Below are 16,984 nucleotides of genomic sequence, written 5' to 3'. Positions count from 1 at the left end.
GATACTTTAATTCCTGGGACACAGGAATAAAAAGTTCTCATAGAAACAGTACTAGTTTTGGAAGCTGGCTATCCAGTACACTTCATAGTGTCCCTAAGTGAAATTCATTTCCAAGATAACACCATGATTGATGAGGAAGATTATGCAAAGCAAAACCAATGAAAGACAGTAAAGCTCTACCCCTCTTAGCACAATAAACTCTTCTTTAAAAACAAAGGTCATTTTCCCCCTCACACCACATCCAACAGTGTGGAAACAAGATAGCCGTTATTTTTGCCATGACTGCATCCAGGTATATTCTTATGAAGAAAACAAAAGCAAAAACAAATAGACATATGGGAGCTTCACACCTCTCTTCCCCTTCCCCCCCCCCCCCCCCCCCCATTCCAAGTGAACAGTGGAACTTTTTAGGCATCAGAGAATGCTCTTTGGATATGCTCCAAAAAATCATCAGCATGGATGTATCCTTAGGCGCTTGAACGGTCTATGTTGTTCTAGGGTAGCTGTACACTTCATATCATGCATGCAAGAGATGGCCAAGGTGATATTCACCTTCTTACCTTATGTATGTCTGTGTGTATATACTCAGTTTTTAAGAATGACAACAGAAGCAGTAATCCTACACACCAAGCCTCTAGCAGGTCTTTTCAAGCAGCATTACTGTTTTTTCACATACTGGAAACCCAAAGTTATCAAATAAAAGTAATTAAGTATGAAAGCAATGAATTACCTATGCTTCTCTCTACATTTGCTATCTTCACACAGGCAACTTCTCCCAGCTCTGTAAGCATATACAGCACCTCAAGTGTAGAGATTACAAGCAGCACATCCGGTAGAGTAAGATGACATATTATTTCCTTGTAGCTATCTTGATCCACATACTCACAAATAAGAACACCATTATCTTCAGCCTTACATAAGTTGCCCAAGATTTCCATGCCTGGTTATATAAACAAAAGAAAATAAACACTTACAAATAAGTCACTGCAAGGGTAGCTTTTGTTTACTTCTATGTAAAAGGCTTACCTCTCATTTTTGAGAACCTATCCCTTGACATTAGGCATTTTGTTATCGTGTGGAACATTAAGTGAGTGGTTTTGAAGTCAACAGGATCTAACTGAAGCTATGGTGGAAAGAAAAATAAAAGAGTTAAGTTCTAGAAAAAGGAATATAATTTAAAGAAACTTAAAGCTAACACTGACAATGACAGAAGGTAGGTACGACAACTTACATTTATTTATTTAACCAAGTTGAGTGCACTTCATTGTTGATATAGGGGACTGCGGTCTGTACAGACTTTTTGGAGACTATTTTTTTGAAAGTGGAGGAGTATATATTATATTGCAGGTTTTACTTTGGTGGACTTTTTATACAATTGAATATATCTGATTTTTACCCCTGTACACTATTTGTACATAGGTCATTGGCACAACACCTTATGCCTATACACCTATGCATGTCATATATGTATATTTGACTATGTTTTTATATTGTTAATATTAATAATTAAAATTATTTATTAAGTATTCACATGGTTCCTTTTATGGGATTTGGTACACACTTTGCTTTTGAATATTGTGATATTTTTATTCTAGAGTGACCTTCAATAGCGCCCACGTCTCTCTTTTCCTTTATAGCACCTCATTATTGCACTCTGAAGAACTGAGGTAATGACATTTTTAACCATTCCTGCACCTTGCCCAATAAATGTCAGGCATCAATCCAATGCAAATCAAAATCCATTCCATAACAGAAAAATCCCCTGCAGCTCTCACTCTCATAACAAGTGACAGGAGTAGGTATCCTACCTTTTCAAAGGAACATTTCCAAATTATGCCCCAGAACTTCCCTCTCCTCTTCCATTGAAGTCCATACTATCGGTCTATACTCTCAGCTCAAGCTTCATAATCATGTCATTTATCACCCCTTGGTCTAGCTTGCCAATTCTGACAGCTTTGCTGCCTGCCGCACTTATTTTCTCTCCTTTGACCTCCCTACTATAATAGTCTCTGCAGGCCACCAAACTTCTTTTGCTCGCTTCCTTTTTTGGTCTCTCCCAGTGTATTTGATCTTCCACCCACTGTGATAAACACTCAGTTGACCAAGTCTTCTCCAGCTTGTGATCAATCTCTAGTTCTGCGGCTTGGCCTTTCTGGTCTCTGAACACAATTGTCTTCGCTATCTTTTCCTGTAATAAGATGGCTACTGCTTTCTACAACTGCTCACTCACTTCAGCCCTAGACAATGCAGCTACAGCCGCTGCATACATTCATTAACAGTCCAAACCTCAACCATGGCACACCAAACAAACACTACCTGCAAAAGTGATGTCTCACAGCTGAGTATCACTGGAGGAAATCTGGTATCAAAGCCAACTTCCCATACTATAAAAATTACCCTTTTATCTTAAAACACTGCCCTTTCACTTGCCAAGCAGACCTAATTTACATCTTTAATAAGCACACACTGTTCTATACACCCCAATGCCTCTGCCACCTTTAACTTTCTTCTCAACCCGCTTGCACCTCCTTTCCCTTTCACCCCTCACTGCACAACCTTGCTACCTACTTCACATTCCAAATCGACATCATTCGACAAGATATCTCCTCAAGTAAGATCCTGCATACCCCACCAATCAGCTCCTACAGTGCACAATTTATCCTCAACTCATTCTCCCCAGTAATTGAGGGTGAAGTTCCTGCTCTCAAAAATCCCTACAACCATACTCTTGTACTCTAATCCCTCCCTATTACACTTATACCTCTACCCCACCACCTGCACACATCTTTAGCTCACCTCTTCAACATGTCTCTGTTCACTGGCACATGGTCATCCACCCTTAAACACACTCATCTAAACAATACTAAAGACACCATTTTAGCCCCTCTCCAGCAACCATACGAATTTCTCGCACCCTTCTTCCTCCAAAATTATTGTGGCACTCATGTACAATCAAACATCCAGAATAGCTCCCTTTCTCTCCTCTCATTTTTTCCGCTCAACATTCCATTGAGACTTTATCAAAAAAGTGATCACTGATCTACTTACAGCAAGTCTGATTTACTTCTCCATACTCAAATCTCCTTTTCTGCTGAACTCAATACTGTTCGACTGTTGTTCAGCCTATTATCCTGCATACTCGTCACTCCTTTGCCATTTACGATACTGTTCTTTCCAGGTACAATTAATACCGATTCAACCATTACTTCCACGTCTCTACCTTTGGCACATCCTCCAGTACTACTATTTATTGTGGACCCACAAGGCTCTATTCTCGACCCTCTACTTTTTTAACTCTACATTTCTTTTCTTCGTAAAGTAATTCACTCATTGAGCATCCGTACTCCCACACTTGAAATGTTTAAATACCATCTGAGAGCCCATTATTAGAGCTTACTCTACCCCAATAGTAATCACATTGCTACCCATAACGATCCCAATCTCCATTTAGAGCTATACTCTTTACTCTCATCACAGCTTTTTTTTTTTTTTGCTGGTCTGCACTGTTTTTATCAAACTGGTATTTCATTTTTTTCTGTATGACCTGCTTTCATAACCGTCCAGCACTGCACAGCAATGATTTAAGAAATAATAATAATAATGATAATAAAAATGATAATGATGATATGGATGATAAGAATAACAACAATAATGATTATAATAATAATAAATATGATTAGAGCAGTTAGCCAATGACTGCACAGGTCATTGGCTAGCTGAAAAGTAAAATCTAGTCCAGTGGTTCTCAAACTCGGTTCTTAGGACCCCAACACAGTTCACATTTTGCATGTAACTCAGCAGGTGCAATGTGTATTCATTACTCATTTACACATTTTAAAAGATCCACAGGTGGAGCTAATTATTTCACTTGTGATGCTGTGAGGGGATCTGGAAAACATGCACTGTTTGTAGGGATGTGCAGGCTCGGATAGGTTCGAGTTTGCACGCCGAGTTCGGATTTTTCCCTCCAAAAAAACGGAACTCAGAAAGAGGCTAAACGTCATCTTGCATGGACAAACATCATCATTCCTGGACAAAAGTCCAGGAATGATGATGTTTGTCCATGCAAGATGACATTTAGCCTCTTTCTGAGTTCCGTTTTTTTGGATGTAAAAATCCGAACTCGGCGTGCAAACTCGAACCTATCCGAGGCTGCACATTCCTAACTGTTTGTGGTCTTCAGGACCGAGTTTGAGAACCTGTGATCTAGTCAATCACGATTGGAATGTGATCAGAATTGCTGGTTATTTTTGTGCTCAATGAATGTCAAGGAAATCTGGGGAAAAAAAACAGACAGATTGCTTGACATCCCTCCATGCGAGTCCAGATTAAACATGAAGGTGTGAAAACGAGGGCTAAATGTAATAGACTGCGAGCCGGCGGCGCTTCGGGAATACATGAGAGTATGCCCGTATTGTTAAAGCCGCAAGCATGTTAAAGGCTAAACCAAGCGGGTTTAGTCCCAAAAATTTAACTTTATATTTACTACTACTTATGAGTAACCATTCAATAAGTGATTTAGCTGTATCTTACCTCTGCCGCAATATTTCCCAATGTATCAAGTCCCAGTTGTCTGAGGGAAATAAAGTGACTATGAGCTGACAATAATAGGAAACGGAGACATGTCCGATTAGCTGCCAAAAGTTTAACATTGCTCTCTTCAAAGGAAAAATTGCGCAAAATTACTGCTATCTGGAGTACACGTTGTCCTTCAATATCATTAATCCCCAGCTTTCTAGGAGGATGGAATAATGAATCCCATAAGGAATCTGGAGATGTACCTTCTGCAAAATAAAAATGAACTTTTGTTATTAATAGTACTAAAATAACAATGGCATGATAAAAGATTAACACATTGCGATAACATTCCCAACATGATCTAATAATTTACCTGTCTGCTCCCTTTCCCTTGCTGGCAGCTGTAGAAAATTCAAGTAACAACTGCAGTAGGTATTTTAATAGTTTACAAATTATGTAGCTTGTACTACTGTAGGGTTCAGCTGGTATATATGTGAAACTAAAATAATGATATTTTTAAAATCTAGCAATGGAGACAAGCAGCTCAGTAGCGCAACTTCTAGGTTGAAAGGGAAAGGGCGGAGATCCCTCTAAATAATATGTCTGATGGGCAGATTTGAAAGCAAGGAAGTTATACAAACGTGAGCTAGCACTTAAAAAGGCACAAATCTGACTATCTGGATATGGCAGAATATAGGAGTATAAAATTAACTGGATTAATTTGAAAATGTAGGTTCAATTGAAATATACAGACGTTTTGACACTGTACACAATATAATTAACTGCATAGAATATACTTACGACAAGGCAGCACCAACAATAATTTCGGAAAATACAAATAATAAAATTAAGGCAAGAAACTTTAAACTATTGCTAGAGAATTGCAATGCACATATAAACACATCATTTTCATATAACCCACCTTGAGAATTACTTTTGTCATATATGAGGTCACGTACTTCATTGTCATCAACAATATCCTTCCAAAACTGAAAAGATAGGAGGAAAGAAAAAAAATAATTACAACCACGGACGAGAAATTATTACGTAAAACAGAGGAAAAAGAACACCAGTACCCAACATACTTAATTTAAATCTATTCCATTAAAATTTGTGTATTTCGGGCACTAGTTTGTACTGGTACTTAACATATATTATCATTACTGGCAAGTAACTTGTGAGTGATTGTGGAGCTTAAAACTAGTGCCAACTATTAATATGGATGTTTGAGACAATAAGTGGTGTTCAGGGGCAGTCAGACAATTCTGTCTGAGATGGCTTTTACTTAATATTCAAAATAGTTTGAAATTCTACAGAAGCACATTTTGCTTTCCTGGATATAACGTTTTGAACACTTTACAAATAAGCCTAGGAATAATGCATACTGTCTTAGTGTCCTGGAAGGAAGCCATTTTTTTTATCATAGCACATCCTACAGATGCTCGATCGGATTGATATCAGGGGGATTTGGAGGCCAAGTCAACACCTTTGTCATGTTCTTCAAGCCATTACTGAACAATTTTTGCAGTGTGGCAAGGCACATTATCCTGCTGAATGAGGCCACTGCCATCAGGGAATATCGCTGACATGGAGGGGTGTACTTAGGTGTCATAGTAACAATCACATGAATGCCAAAACCCAAGGTTTCCCAGCAGAACATTGCTCAGGGCATCACACTGCTTCCACCGGCTTGTTTACTTGCCATAGTGCATCCTGGTGCCACCTCTTCCCTAGGTAAATGATGTACACTCTTCTGGCCATCCATATAATGTAAAAGAAAACGTGATTCATCAGACCAGGCCTCCTCCTTCCATTGCTCCATGGTCCAGTCCTGAAGCTCATGTGCCCATTTGTAGGCTTTTCGGTGGTGGACAGGGGTTACTCTGACTGATATGCTTTTACGCAGCTAGCTGCGAGGCAGTGTGTGCTCTGACACCTATCCATCATAGCAAAGGGAGAACATATGCTGGGTACACACTGGACATATATCGGCTGTGCATTTGAATGGGCGATATATAGTGTGTGTCGGCTAGTGTGTACAGACGATATGTTCTTTACAACGTCTTTCACAGACATATCGCGTCGGCTGTGCAGCACAGCCCTTACACTGCTGCACAGGCCGCTGGGGAGGGGGCGCAAGGCGACCCCCGGCCAGATTTATCTTTAGATGGCAATGATGGTTGTTCAGTGTGTATGAACAACCATCCTCTGTAGATATTTCTGCAGCTTAGTCACTTTAGACTGCACACATTTTAATTTTAAACACAATAAGAGGTGCTACCATGCTGAGATGTGCAGTACAATGCATAGTACTACAAGTCTCAGCATGGTAGCACCTTTTATATTTAAAATTAGGTTATGCAGTCCAAACACCTACACTTGAAGGTTGAGACTCCTTATTGCTGGTATTAGCACCCCTACCATCTTAGGTGACTTTAATTAGCACAGGTTCCAGCATTGCTGTCTACATATTAGCATGGCAACGATGTTAAGTCTTGATAACTTGATAGAATGTATTAGCATTAGGGATGTTAGGGACCCATCTGATAAAGTTCACCTTAATGTGGTGGTTGGGCATTGCCAAACGAACTAAAAGCCTAGCCTTTGTTTCCCATGTGCGTCAATGAGCCTTGAGTGTCCATGACCCTGTCACCGGTTGTCCTTCCTTGGACCACTCTTCGTAAGTACTAACCACTGCATATAGGCAACACCCCACAAGATCTGATGCTTTGAAGATGCTCTGACTTAGTGTAGCCATCACAATTTGGCCCTTGTCAAAGTCGCTCAGACCCTTACGCTTGCCCATTTTTCCTGCTTCCAACACATTAACTCAGTGTTCACTTGTTGCCTAATATATAACTCACTCATTGACAGGTGCCATTGTAATAATATAATCAATGTTATTCACATCCCGTGTCAGAGGTTTTAATGTTTTGGCTGATGGGTGCAAATGTGTGTGTGTATATATTTTTACACACACACACACACACACACTTTAATATATATATATATATATATATATATATATATATGCTGTAGAATAAACAAAGGGAGCGCCTAATAGTGCATTATCTCAAAAAACATTTATTGGTATCCAGTACATAAACAAAAGTCTTGAATCACGTACCGGACAGAGCGGTCAGACCACCGCAAGTGAAAACAGCTTGTACAAATAAAACGAGTCTCCGGGAGCCAGTGGATGGTGTCCTCGGTAGTCTCATACCATGTAGACTGTAACGCTAGGCCATGACCCTACGCGTTTCGTCACTAGGACTTCATCAGAGGGCTGGCCTAGCGTGTCCAGAAATCCCCTTATAAGTGAAGTGTAGCCAATTACTTCCTTAGATTGTTAATTGGCTGTGAACTTTAAAAAACTGCAGACCTAGATATTCTGCTCAATTTTATCCTTTGTAAAAGGATACTCACATCCTACTTCAATGGGAGCATCCTGGGACATAATCAAAACATATCCCCTTCTACACGGATTCAATTGCATTTCCAACATGAATAACAATACATATAAAAATACATATAAAAAATACACTTATCGATTGCAACATTACTATATTAAAAATCGATTAAAATACATTGAATATTTATGTGGCTAGTAATAATATGTAAATAAAAACATGGGCAGAGAAGAGAACATTGCAGGAATTAATTTGTTTTTCAAGGAAAAACCAACAGAAATTGCAACATTTTAACCCTTTACATGGTCTAAAAAAGAAAAGGTGTAATTTCAAAACCTTAATTCAAACCCACAGGGTGCAAAGTATTCAATGTAATAATCCAATATGTTTCACGTTTCGATAATAGATTCAATCTGTCACCACCTCGTGAATTTAATTTCACATGTTCAATACCTAGAAATTTAAAATTATTAATATTACTCGCTTGACATGTTTTAAAATGACGGGGAACACTATGATTAGCAACAGCATTTTTTATGTTTCTGGTATGGTCTAGGATTCTAATTTTGAGGGGGCGTTTAGTTTTTCCTATATATCGTTTTCCACACCCACACATTAACATGTATATGACATATGTGGTGTTACAGTTAATCATGCCCTTTATTTTAGATTCCTTCATACTCTCGTTCCCTACAAAAGACTTGCAACCTTTCAAGCCATACTGACACATTTTGCAGGAATTACAGGTATAAAATCCTTCCGTTTTACTTAAAAACGATGTGGTTTATAACTGTTCACCAACTACAGGTAATAAACTCGGGCACAATCGATTTTTTAGAGTTTTTGCCCTCCTAAACACCAGTTCTGCTCTATCAGGAACATAAGCTGATAAAATCGGATCCATCTTAATGAGATGCCAGTGTCGATTCAAGATTTTTCTAATGTCCTCACTTTGGTTGGAAAATTGTGTAAGAAAAGGACATTTAAACTTAGAATCATTTCGTTCTACCTCTTCTTTTGACTTATACTGCAACAATGTAGTTCTATCTAATTTTTTTGCCCTCTTTACTGCTGCATCTATTAGATCTACCGGATATCATTTTTCCATGAACCTTTTGATATATATTTTCATCTGATCCTCAAAAATCTCTATTGTTGAACAATTCCGTCTAAGCCTTACTAATTATTCTGAATATCAAACAGAAAAAATATCATTTCTAGAAAGAAAAAATATCATTTCTAGATCTGGCCTTGTGTGTAACGGATTGTGAAGGAAGCAGTAAAATGATTAATACCTCAACGCATTTTAAAAATGTTGATAGTAACAATTATTTGGATTTTAATAGATGTCATCTTAATCGATGGAAGAGGAACCTACCATTCTCTCTATTAGTAAGGCTTAGACGGAATTGTTCAATAATAGAGATTTTTGAGGATCAGATGAAAATATATATCAAAAGGTTCATGGAAAAATGATATCCGGTAGATCTAATAGATGCAGTAGTACACAGGGCAAAAAAATTAGATAGAACTACATTGTTGCAGTATAAGTCAAAAGAAGAGGTAGAACGAAATGATTCTAAGTTTAAATGTCCTTTTGTTACACAATTTTCCAACCAAAGTGAGGACATTAGAAAAATCTTGAATCGACACTGGCATCTCATTAAGATGGATCCGATTTTATCAGCTTATGTTCCTGATAGAGCAGAACTGGTGTTTAGGAGGGCAAAAACTCTAAAAAATCGATTGTGCCCGAGTTTATTACCTGTAGTTGGTGAACAGTTATAAACCACATCGTTTTTAAGTAAAACGGAAGGATTTTATACCTGTAATTCCTGCAAAATGTGTCAGTATGGCTTGAAAGGTTGCAAGTCTTTTGTAGGGAACGAGAGTATGAAGGAATATAAAATAAAGGGCATGATTAACTGTAACACCACATATGTCATATACATGTTAATGTGTGGGTAAATGATATATAGGAAAAACTAAACGCCCCCTCAAAATTAGAATCCTAGACCAGAAACATAAAAAATGCTGTTGCTAATCATAGTGTTCCCCGTCATTTTAAAACATGTCAAGCGAGTAATATTAATAATTTTAAATTTCTAGGTATTGAATATGTGAAATTAAATTTACGAGGTGGTGACAGATTGAATCTATTATCGAAACGTGAAACATATTGGATTATTACATTGAATACTTTGCACCCTGTGGGTTTGAATGAAGGTTTTGAAATTACACATTTTCTTTTTTAGACCATGTAAAGGGTTAAAATGTTGGGTTAAAATGTTGCAATTTCTGTTGGGTTTTCTTTGAAAAATAAATTCCTGCAATGTTCTCTTCTCTACCCATGTTTTTATTTATATATTATTATTACTAGCCACATAAATATTCAATGTATTTTAATCGATTTTTAATATAGTAATGTTGCAATCGATAAGTGTATTTTTTATATGTATTTTTATATGTATTGTTATTCATGTTGGAAATGCAATTGAATCCGTGTAGAAGGGGATATGTTTTGATTATGTCCCAGGATGCTCCCATTGAAGTAGGATGTGAGTATCCTTTACAAAGGGTAAAATTGAGCAGAATATCTAGGTCTGCAGTTTTTTAAAGTTCACAGCCAATTAACAATCTAAGGAAGTAATTGGCTACACTTCACTTATAAGGGGATTTCTGGACACGCTAGGCCAGCCCTCTGACGAAGTCCTAGTGACGAAACGCGTAGGGGCGTGGCCTAGCGTTACAGTCTACATGGTATGAGACTACCGAGGACACCATCCACTGGCTCCCGGAGACTCGTTTTATTTGTACAAGCTGTTTTCACTTGCGGTGGTCTGACCGCTCTGTCCGGTACGTGATTCAAGACTTTTGTTTATGTACTGGATATCAATAAATGTTTTTTGAGATAATGCACTATTAGGCACTCCCTTTGTTTATTCTACAGCATCTATTACACCTGTACTTTGGATACGGGGAACTCTGAAAAAGGGAAGGCTGACGGTCTAATAAGGCAGTGCATACAGATCCGCAGAAATTTATATTGGAACTGTGTATGAGAGACAATTAAGACTCGCGCTTTGATTATTATTTTATTTTTATATATATATATATATATATATATATATATATATATATAGACACATAATATATATATTATAAGGGCTCAGTCGTGCCCTTATTTTAAAGCTGAATCGAAAGAAATATATAGCGCAGAGAGAATCACACACATCACTTAAATCATAAATAATCCGGGTGTCCACGGGACTTGCTGGGTTCCTGAGCATGGTTTTTCAGTTTCTGGTGATATGTAGCATGGCATGTTTTACCCTGATTTTTGATCATTAAATATGTGGCAAATTTTCAAATAGTGTGCTGGCTCTGGTCCCTGTACACATACACACACAGTGTTTAGATTCATACAAAATTGTTTAACAAAGAGAAACATCCATTGATTAGTACAATTATTATAATCCAACCAAAGCAATATCAACGTTTCGATTCAAGTACAATCTTTGTCCACACAGACTTTACAAAATCAACTTTACAAACAAAGTTAAATAAAGCATCTTATTAGATGCTAGCTACATCCGTTTTCCAAAGATCAGTGACCCGCCGTAGGTCAAACATAGTGGTGACGGTGTGGGTCCATAATGGCCAATCTCCGGACAGGCAGCGTGTATGTATGCGAGTGTGTATATACAGTGTGTGTGTATGTATACATATACATACATATATATATATATATATATATATATACACATACACACACATACACACATAATATATACAGTCAGGTCCATAATTTGGCCTCTATTCACCACCACAATGGCTTTGAAATGAAACAAACAAGATGTGCTTTAACTGCAGACTTTCAAATTTAATTTGAGGGTAATTACATCCAAATCGGGTTAACGGTGTAGAAATTACAACAGTTTCAATATGTGCCTCCCACTTTTTAAGGGGCCAAAAGTAATGGGACTATCAACTCAAAAGCTTTTTCATGGACAGGTGTGGGCTATTCCCTCATTATTTCATTATCAATTAAGCAGGTAAAAGGTCTGGAGTTGATTCTAGGTGTGACATTTGCATTTGGAATCAGTTGCTGTCGACTCTCAATATGAGATCCAAAGAGCTGTCACTATCAGTGAAGCAAGCCATCATTAGGCTGAAAAATCAAAACAAACCCATCAGAGAGATAGCAAAAACATTAGGTGTGGCCAAATCAACTGTTTGGAACATTCTTAAAAAGAAAGAACGCACCGGAGAGCTCAGCAACACCAAAAGACCCGGAAGACCACGGAAAACAACTGTGGTGGATGACAAAAAAATTATTTCCCTGGTGAAGAAAAACCCCTTAACAACAGTTGGCCAAATCAAGAACACTCTCCAGGAGGTAGATGTATATGTGTCAAGGTCAACAATCAAGAGAAGACTTCACAAGAGTGAATATAGAGGGTTCACCACAAGATGCAAACCATTGGTGAGCCACAAAAACAGGAAAACCAGATTAGTTTGCCAAACAACATCTAAAAAAGCCATTACAGTTCTGGAACAACATCCTATGGACAGATGAGACAAAGATCAATTTGTACCAGAGTGATGGGAAGAGAAGAGAAGGAAAGTAACTGCTCATGATCCAAAACATACCACCTCATCAGTGAAGCATGGTGGTGGTAGTGTCATGGCGTGGGCATGTATGGCTGCCATTGGAACTGGTTCCCTTGTATTTATTGATGATGTGACTGCTGACAAAAGCAGCAGAATTAATTCTGAAGTGTTTCGGGCATTATTATATGCTCATATTCAGTCAAATGCTTCAGAACTCATTGGACGGCGCTTCACAGTGCAGATGGACAATGACCCGAAGCATACTGCAAAAGCAACCAAAGAGTTTTTTAAGGCTAAAAAGTGGAATGTTATGCAATGGCCAAGTCAATCCCCTGACCTGAATCCGATTGAGCATGCATTTCACTTGATGAAGACAAAACTGAAGGGAAAATGCCCCAAGAACAAGCAGGAACTGAAGACATTTGCAGTAGAGGCCTGGCAGAGCATCACCAGGGATGAAACCCAGCGTCTGGTGATGTCTATGCTTTCCAGACTTCAGGCTGTAATTGCCTGCAAAGGATTTGCAACAAAGTATTAAAAAGTGAAAGTTAGATATAAGATTGTTTAGTCTGTCCCATTACTTTTGGCCCCTTAAAAAGTGGGAGGCACATATAGAAACCGTTATAATTCCTACACCGTTCACCTGATTTGGATGTAATTACCCTCAAATTAAATCTGAAAGTCTGCAGTTAAATCACATCTTGTTTGTTTCATTTCAAAGCCATTGTGGTGGTGAATAGAGGCCAAAATCTGAAATTTCTGTCAATGTCCCAATATTCATGGACCTGACTGTATATTATACACATATATATATATATATATATATACACACACACACACAAATATATATACATATACACACACACATATACATTATTATAATAATATTATATACAAAATGTGTGAAATAAATGAAGTGTTCATTTGGTATAATACATTATTGATGACATATAAAAGTGTACATAAAGATATATATCTATGCTGTAATTAGTGATACCTGACAAGCGTGAAGGCCATGTGATCCACTAAAAGGCAATGTGAGTATTCAGCCAGGGTTGGCTCATAAATAATGTACATCATAATACAGTGCAGTTACTTCTAATAAATGAGGGCCAGTGGAATTACTAAATTAAATTACATATATATATATTGAGCACTTCATCTGTTATGAGCGACTTAAACAGGATTGATTACATCCCTCAACTCTTTTGTTAGTAGGGGATGCATGATTGGAGTACAGAATAGTTATACACATCCAGGAACACTGGAAAAAGATTACTGAAGGGGACGGTATAAATAATAGCATTACAACCAAATCATTGTATAATGTTACCGTGCACTATATGTTTCAAATAATCAAAATAGAAAGGAAACCTCCACCTATTCACATTTTCTCCTCTTAATACTGCATAGAAGCAAATTATTTTATTTGCAAATAGAATATCTGCCTATCTTGTTTGTGTGTTCAGATAAACTCTAATGCAGAGTTTATCAAATTAAACCTCTAGCCTTACAATCTGTTTTATGAAGATGATGGTATACCATCCTCCATATATGTGCGGCCTAAATGGCCACGCCACCTACTACGTAATCGCATCGGCAAGATTGCAAAATTGCAGAAATTTTACCCATGACACAAGTATGTTGGCTAGACATAAGCAGAAACCTACCATGCCCAGTTCTTGAATTTCCACTGTAATCTATCCTGAATGCTACTTGTCCTATTTTCCTCTTTGAGCTCAGTATGAACCTCACCCCTTTGCAACCTGCTTCACTGGCTCCCTATTCCCCTTGGAACCCAGTTCAAACTCGTCACCTTCACATATAAAGCCCTTAATCACTCCTCCCTCTCCTACACCTTCAACATAATTCCTGTCCACACTCCCTCTGCTGTTCCACTGATTGCCACACTGGATACCTCATCTCACACTCACCTCCAAGACTTATCCCGCTCCTTCCCTTGCTCTGGACCTTACTGCCTGGCCAATTCAGACTTTCTAGCAGTCTCACCAGCTTCAAACGTGCCGTCAAAACACACCTTTTCATTAAAGCCTACCATACCAGCACTTCTCAAATGTCCACTTGCCTTTCTGCTCGACACCCTTCATCCCAAATCACCCCCCAACTGTTTACCATTCCCCTTAAAATGTAAGTTCTCACTGGCAAGGCCTTCTTTCCTATTTTTATTCTCTTGCACTATCCATGCCACCTTGTCTTTTGTCTCCAAGCTCATTCAGTATGCTCATGCTTTCCTTGTGTACAGGCTCATCAACTGCCTCCCCTCCATTGCCCTACACTCTCCCTGAGGTGTCCTCGTCCTAATCATTTTATTGCTGTATGTTGTTCCTAGATATGTAAATTTACACTATTACTAAGTATATTCTTGCACAATTACAAAGCAACTTTGTTGGCCTTTATATGCGAATGCAGATACAGCTAAATAGTGCATCAAGCCAATGAAAATAAGTAGGCTGTTTCATTACTAAAAAAAACTTCTTTAGGTAGATTAGGTCCCCCTTGTACTTAAATGGTCCAAGTCCTTCCCCCTCCTCCTATAACTTGACAGAACGTGATTTTGTTGATGCCCATCTTTAGTGAACATTCCATTTAGGCAAATTTGAATTTCATGAGGAGGTCACAAAACACCACAAGCCCATCGTAGCAAAAAAGACGAACACTTTTAAACTCTAGATCAACAGCATGTGTGTTTTACATTTTCTTATAGATTTGAGTAAATCTACTTTTCTTCATTAAAAGTTCTTAATTTAATTTCAGTTGTTTTTTTTATCATCATGTAGAGATGAGAGGTTCGGATCTCCTAACTAGGCAAAATATCATCATTCACGGACAATGATGGACACTTGTCTGCGAAAGACAAGGTTTTGCCTCGTTCTAAGATCTGACCTTGGCCAAAACCAAACTGCTCATCTCTAATTGTAACCACATACAATTGGCACAATTCTAGCTGCTTACAAGAGTAAATACCAATATACGCACATTTATTAACTGTACAGGAGCTGCAGAATTGTTTTGGATGAGGAGCACATTGTCATGTGGATATATTACCTGTACAAAATCCCTATCTGTTTTTTCCTTCCATTCATCACCAAATACTGCAGAAAATGTTCCCAGAGCTGTTAAATGAAAAGCAAAATGATACACAATAAGTAAAAGTGATAACAGGTTAATAAAAACAAAGTATTATTATTAAAATGATTTTCAACATTCAGGTGTTTATTTTCTTGATTCTTTCCTTGCTTTTTTAGCCATGATGTATCTCACAGGCATTTGTTTGTCCTGAGATACAAGATTTGAATACAAGTAGCTCTAGATAGAATCTGTGTTGTGCAGACCTCTACCAGATGGTACAAAGATATACGTATAAAAATGAACTTCATAATATCTGCAACATAGTACATAAAATTTAATAAAATAAAAGCATCTGAACAAAGAAAGCCACTTTACATTAAAGAAACATGGCACAAACTATCAAATGACAGAATAGCACAATACTCTACCACACAATCTTTATATACTGTACGCCACTGAAAATGTCACTCTGCAGCCACAGTGCCTTTTGTTGCCTGATATTTATCTTTGTTTATTTAGTAAGGTATATTGGAATCAGTATGAATGACCATGGGACGTCAGGCCGGCGGTTCAAATCTCGATGCCGGCAGCCCGATGGGTGAAAATCCCGACAGCGCAGGTAAGTATACTATCCCTACCCCTCCCCCCCCCCCCTTATCTGACGGCAGATAAGAACCACTTGGCCCATCTAGTCTGCCCCATTTTTAAACATATTGTTACCTCAGCCCTGATTGATCCTTACTTTTTCTGAAGGATATCCTTATGTCTATCCCATGCATGTTTAAATTGCTCTACTGTCTTAGCCTCTACCACCTCTGATGAATCATTTGTTTTACCCCTCCTGGTGTGTCTACCCTGTTGCATACCTTTGTGTCATCTGCAAAAAGGCATAGTTTCCCTAACCCTAACCTCCCCCCTAGTGCCTAAACCCTTTCCGTAACCTAACCCTAACCTTCTATGGTAGGGGGGGTGCCTAAACCTAAGTCCCCCCGGGGGTCCCTAAACCTAATCCCCCCCCCCCCCATTCCCGGCTGAGTATACTCATCCCCGGCAGAGGACGATCGGTCCTGCGTCCTCTCGGTATTTCGGCGTCGGGATTAACATAGGTGTAGGTATTTCGACGCCTATGTCAAATCCCTTGCCGGGATTACAGTGTTAAGATTGAGACCGGCGCTGTCATAACTACATCCCGGTAGATCTGATGACTATGGCTTTAATTGGATTTTACAGTAACTGGAATTTTTGCAACTTTACAAATAAGGATGCAAATGTATTAAGTTTAATGTGCAAAAATCACAATAGATCCTTTTTTTTTTTACATACATTTTGCCTAGAGGTCTAATATTTTGGAT

At 38.2% G+C, this 16,984-nt stretch overlaps 1 protein-coding gene across 1 annotated transcript in view; it reads right to left on the bottom strand.

Annotated features, from left to right (window-relative positions):
* ARID2 (AT-rich interaction domain 2) overlaps positions 1-16,984 on the bottom strand; it is a 110,416-nt gene that overhangs the window by 38,723 nt on the left and 54,709 nt on the right. Inside the window, exons 6-10 of the mRNA XM_088458063.1 lie at positions 15,609-15,676; positions 5,441-5,507; positions 4,534-4,784; positions 1,027-1,123; positions 731-940 (exon numbers count right to left, since the gene is read on the bottom strand). Of these exons, the coding sequence (XP_088314189.1) occupies positions 731-940; positions 1,027-1,123; positions 4,534-4,784; positions 5,441-5,507; positions 15,609-15,676 (693 nt within the window). The remainder of the gene's footprint in view (positions 1-730; positions 941-1,026; positions 1,124-4,533; positions 4,785-5,440; positions 5,508-15,608; positions 15,677-16,984) is intronic.

The sequence above is a fragment of the Taudactylus pleione genome, unplaced genomic scaffold (genome assembly GCF_031769625.1).
Source record: "Taudactylus pleione unplaced genomic scaffold, aTauple2 ptg000041l, whole genome shotgun sequence".
Lineage (NCBI taxonomy): Eukaryota > Metazoa > Chordata > Amphibia > Anura > Myobatrachidae > Taudactylus > Taudactylus pleione.
Note: the sequence above shows the minus strand (reverse complement) of the source record. Positions and strands in the feature narration are given on the sequence as shown.